The following is a 4,879-nucleotide window of genomic DNA, read 5'->3' on the forward strand; positions in this document are numbered from 1 at the left end:
AGATAAGCATCACTTAAAGAAATATCCGTCTAAGAGATCAAGGAGTGTAGAGAACGGCTGAACGTAATCAAGTGCACCTCTTCTGGGTGCCCAGTCACAAAGGTATAGCCGAGAATGAACTGGCTGATAGGCTCGCCCGCTCCGTAGCATCCATTAACATGATAGTACCTGAAACCTTTGTCGCGGTGGGTCCCCACTCTGTAAAGGAGCTGCTCCGCAAGGAAAATATAGTAGCTAAAGAGAGGCATGCGCCATGCCAAGTTGCTAATGGGTGGTTACAACCTCAGCAGATTTAAATATGTAATCAACCTCTCTAGCAACACACTCAGGCTACTTGTCGCTTTCTACACTGGCCACTGTAAGCTCAAGAAGAACTTATATAACATGGGCCTAGTTTCTCGTGCAAATTGCCGATACTGCAACAGGGAGCCTGAAACTCCAGAACACCTGCCGCTTAACTGCATATCAGTCTGCAAACGCCGGATAAAGGCTCTTGAATCCATGTGTCCAAATAGGGATCACTTCGCATCACTAGCACCTAGCAATCTATATTTCCTAGCTAATTGGAATGTTCAAACCCAAATCATTAAAGCACTTAAGGTTAAGAAGACCTTGTTAAGAATTCCTTAGCAATATTTCAACTGAACCGTTTCAAAAAATACTTAACCAAACAAATTTGGATACCGATAAAATCAAGTATGCGCAACAATTGACATAGAAAAAATATTCGCTCTCGAATAGAAAAAAAGACCAAAAAAAAAGAAAAGATTTTTTATATAATTTTTCATATGCAATTAGCCTCTGGCATTCAGTCAAAATTTAGACGATTTTATTAGAACGTTCAACGTACCATTTTTTTGGAAAACATAACGAGTGCCATTGGAGTTATTGACCAGTTCTAACGTGTATTTGTAACAACTTTTTCCCCTCAATTCGCCAAAATGATAGAAGTACCGGTTTTGCCTTGGGAGAAGATCGACTGGAGCGATGAACGTGTGCAGAAAATCTATCTAGATTGGGGTGTATTCAACACCCACAAGCAACAATTGGATATTGCGGCGAATTATTATGATAAATCATTGGAATTGAAGGCAGACGATGCTCGGGCGCTGGTTTACCGTAGCCTGTGTAAACGGGACATTGCCCAAACAGAGGGCGCCTTGGAGGACGCTTTGGCTGCGTTGGGTGAGTAAAATGGATATTTGGAAAATTACATTCATTTGAAAACCAAAACGAAAAACGAGATATTCAAGAAATAAGACGTTTTCCTGTTTTATATTATCACTCCTCTTAAAGGATCCTCATATCAATTTTAAAGTAACCGGTACTGCTCAATTTGGGATAGACAGTGAAGAAGGGTTCGGGGACAATTCCTCCGGACCCTGAGTTCTCAGAGAGGATCGATGCTCTACCACAATATTTTGTAGATTTTTTTCTTCGGCAATTCAATGCAGTCATCACTGAGCCCCGGTTTTCTCTCTATGCCACTGGGAATAGATTTCACTCGTATTCACGAATAGATTTCGCGTTTCAGATATACTTCATTGAATTATTGTCCCACTTATTATCAAAAATTTTTTTGACATACACATTTTCATTTTATTTTCTATGAAAACTAATTTTCTCCAGAGATCGAACCTCAAAACGCCGTTATTAATCAAGAAATATGTCAAGCGCTACACGAGCTGAATCAGTTTGAAAACTGCAAGGTAGAACTTCATAATAATTCCCGAAAATATATCGGAAGAAAGGCTACAAGGTTTATAAATAAGCTTATTGTGGTAAGTTGGATAAAAAAGCAAATGAATTTTGGGAACTCATCTGCCATATCTCTCTTTCTCTCATTTAAGATCGACGAAAACTTCAACGATACCGTCGGCGATACGTTGAGCCCCTTCATACTAAGAAATGAAAAGATTTTCGCCGACGTTTTGGCATTTTTAGAGCGTGAGAAATACGTTGATCCGCGACCACTATGGAAAGTACTCAACGAGCAGGGTAAATGCGATGTGCTCAGCATACTCGAAAAGGAGGTAAACAAGCTACGACCCTAAATATTATCAACGATGTAAAAACGTTCCAATTTATAGGAGGTACTACTGTCGCCACGGGAGGTCGCCAGAAGGGAACGCGCGTTCAGGGTCTTCAATCAAATATATTACAACAAAAGTTGGATTGATGTATTATTTTTGAAGAGTCTGCGTGAGAATCCCAATTTACTATTGCCACAGAACAAAGTGTCCACGCCATTTTTGCGGAATCTTGTGAATACCAAATATGATGTGGTTAAAAAGTTCCTGGTAATGAGTACACCGACATTGAGGATACTAAAAATTTTGATTTATAATTTGACCTATTTTTGGCATACTAGAAAATGTTACAAGCACGTAGTCCGGTCTATACTGAGCAGTTGCGTAAGTGTCCCAATAGAAAGATTTGGGAAGCTCAGCGTCAGAAACATTTGAATCATATTCAGTACCAAACTCGTCGTAATATGCTAACGATCTTACGTACAATACGGCAATTACGCGCTTTGGGCAAAATTAAAGTAAGTAAACAACGGGTATTTCTAATCTTTAAGTCCAACCTGTCAGGTAAAGTAAGATTAGGTAGTTCTTCTTCTTCTTTATTGGCGTAGATACCGCTTACGCGGTTATAGCCGATTAGGTCGGTGGGTTGATCAAAAATCAATGGCTCTCTCGTGGACAGATATTCGTCCTTTGTCTTACCCATAAACTCCAAAGTGGATCATCAGATCCTCATAGAGTGACGAAACATTTTGAGCTTACCACAAATGTTTTAAGGCTGTTAATATCAACCCCAGCCACTTCGCTACGTTCACCAAATGTATGCCTACCAAGATATTACAATCGTATCTACCAATATCAGGAAAGAGAGTAGAAAGTAACAAAATGAGTCCGATTCGCCTTCCTCCTTACAGCTTTGACTAAGAGCGTCCGACTTCGAAAGACCACTCTGGACCAGAAGGATCTCACAGTCGCACAAGTTATGGCTTTTGATTAGAGCTTGCCTAGCGCACTGAAGATCCATAGCTCCAACGTCAGAACGCAAGAGGAATCGAAAAACAAAAAAATGGCATGGGATGATCTCTTTAACAAGTTTCCAGCTATTTCATTGGTTTCGCTTCGCACACAAATCCATCACAAGTGTGAGAGCCGAGAAGGAACCTCCAAGAGAAGGTTCTGGGGTGCAGTCATCTGGATGGTAAGGAATGCAACCGAAAGAGGAAAATCTATCAAGCCGTTCCCACAACAGTCGGTATCTACGTAACCAGAACGGACCCGACACAAACTCAGCAGAATTCTATCGATACAACAACAACAACAGCATCTGTCAAAAAGTATTTTGGCTCTCTTTATAAATAAATATTTACGCGCTCAGTCTATTATAGTATCTTTCAATATAATATTTGCTATTCCTGTAGATTTTACCCAGTTTTTTCAGTTTCAGTTTAATTAAGTTGTAATCCGGATGTTTTAGGACTTGCGGTCTGTGCTGATGCAATTTATTCCCGAAACATCATGATCTAAAAGATTTTTAATTGGTTTCTAAAAGTTTTTGGGAACTTCTACTCTAACCGACCGGATTAAACGGCTTCGGTTTATTATTATAGAATATTCGATGGCATTGTACTCAGGTCTTTAATCTACTTTGGCAGTGACTCCCATCGTCGAAATTTCTCGAGTCTACCCTTAAAAGATGTTGAGAACTTTTAGGAATACTCACTCAGGTATCGTCGGTAAAAGTGGTGGATTTACGTTCCTCATTATGCTAGTTTTTGAAGACCTGAGTTCCCAGTATCCTTACTTTATACGGTAGTCTTCTATGTTTTTATACTAATATTCACAAATCTTGCCAAATTAATTAATAATCCGCATATATTTACAGCAACTCAGCAAATATGTCGAGGAAGTAATGGGCGATTATGTGGTATTGAAGACACACCGCGTAATGCCGTGGAAATTCGAATTCATCAATGAAGTCTACAATACTTTGGCACTAGCATATGCCGACATTTACACCGCACCACCGGATATGAATTTTCATTATGATACAAGGAATCGTCTCATTCGTCTCTTAAAAGTACCCATCGATAAGAATAAGGACCGCAGCATGAAATTCGTGTTCGGAGACAAGTCCACATATCAAGAGCCTGATGCTATCGATTACCCACTGCTGGCTTACAAGTGAGTGGAGCAAAAAGTAAAGCAAACAATTTCGAGAAATAATTTTTTAAAATAATTTCAGAAAGTATTTGGCACGCTTGGAGAAGCGTATGCATTTCGCCAAGTATTCGATTGAAAAGTGCTATTTGCTTTACGAAATCGCACAGAGCCATTTGTCGCAGAGCCGCTTTGAAGAGTGTTGCTCTGTGGCGCGGAAGGCCATCGAAGGTTGGTGTTTGAACGAATTTCGATCTAAATCTCTGAGTACTAACTTTTTCTCCATGTAGAATCGAAGAATTGCAACAGCTACTTGTGGCGCTTTTTGAGCACGTTGCTCATTTGCAAATCTCACGCCGTGTTGCACAAAGTCGAAAGGGGCCGAGATGCACTCAATGAGGCTTACGACTGCGCTACTTTGCTAAGGAGCGAAGAGCTCTTACATTTCATAGATGTGTGTCGCGTATCGATCGAAACGGAAATATCGCTGAAGAAGCGTGCTCAGTCCGTCGACTCGGTGCGCAGACGCAAGAGTCGTTCGTCGATCATCAGCAGTCACTTGTCGCAAAATTCCAGTGGTTCGGGAAATACCAACCAGGAGGAGAAGAAGGACGATGATGAATTTTAATAAACTTTCGTTTTGTTGAGTTTCTGTGTAAACAAAATTATTTTCATATAATGTATGTAATGCAATG

The 4,879-nt window shown here is 40.1% G+C and overlaps 1 protein-coding gene across 1 annotated transcript; it reads left to right on the forward strand.

Annotated features, from left to right (window-relative positions):
- The first annotated feature begins 696 nt into the window (after positions 1-696).
- On the forward strand, positions 697-4,879 carry LOC126758320 (uncharacterized). The gene is made up of 8 exons (XM_050472553.1): positions 697-1,185; positions 1,630-1,781; positions 1,851-2,033; positions 2,091-2,300; positions 2,372-2,548; positions 3,910-4,208; positions 4,270-4,415; positions 4,475-4,879. The coding sequence occupies exons 1-8, from the start codon at positions 942-944 to the stop codon at positions 4,810-4,812; spliced, it is 1,749 nt and encodes a 582-aa protein (XP_050328510.1). The 5' UTR covers positions 697-941; the 3' UTR covers positions 4,813-4,879.

The sequence above is a fragment of the Bactrocera neohumeralis genome, chromosome 5 (assembly GCF_024586455.1).
Source record: "Bactrocera neohumeralis isolate Rockhampton chromosome 5, APGP_CSIRO_Bneo_wtdbg2-racon-allhic-juicebox.fasta_v2, whole genome shotgun sequence".
Lineage (NCBI taxonomy): Eukaryota > Metazoa > Arthropoda > Insecta > Diptera > Tephritidae > Bactrocera > Bactrocera neohumeralis.

Coding starts and splice junctions, on each gene's coding strand:
- LOC126758320 (XM_050472553.1), top strand. CDS start 942: ATGATAGAAGTACCGGTTTTGCCTTGGGAGAAGATCGACTGGAGCGAT. Junction 1,782..1,850: donor TTATAAATAAGCTTATTGTG/GTAAGTTGGATA, acceptor CTCTCATTTAAG/ATCGACGAAAACTTCAACGA. Junction 4,416..4,474: donor GGCGCGGAAGGCCATCGAAG/GTTGGTGTTTGA, acceptor TTCTCCATGTAG/AATCGAAGAATTGCAACAGC.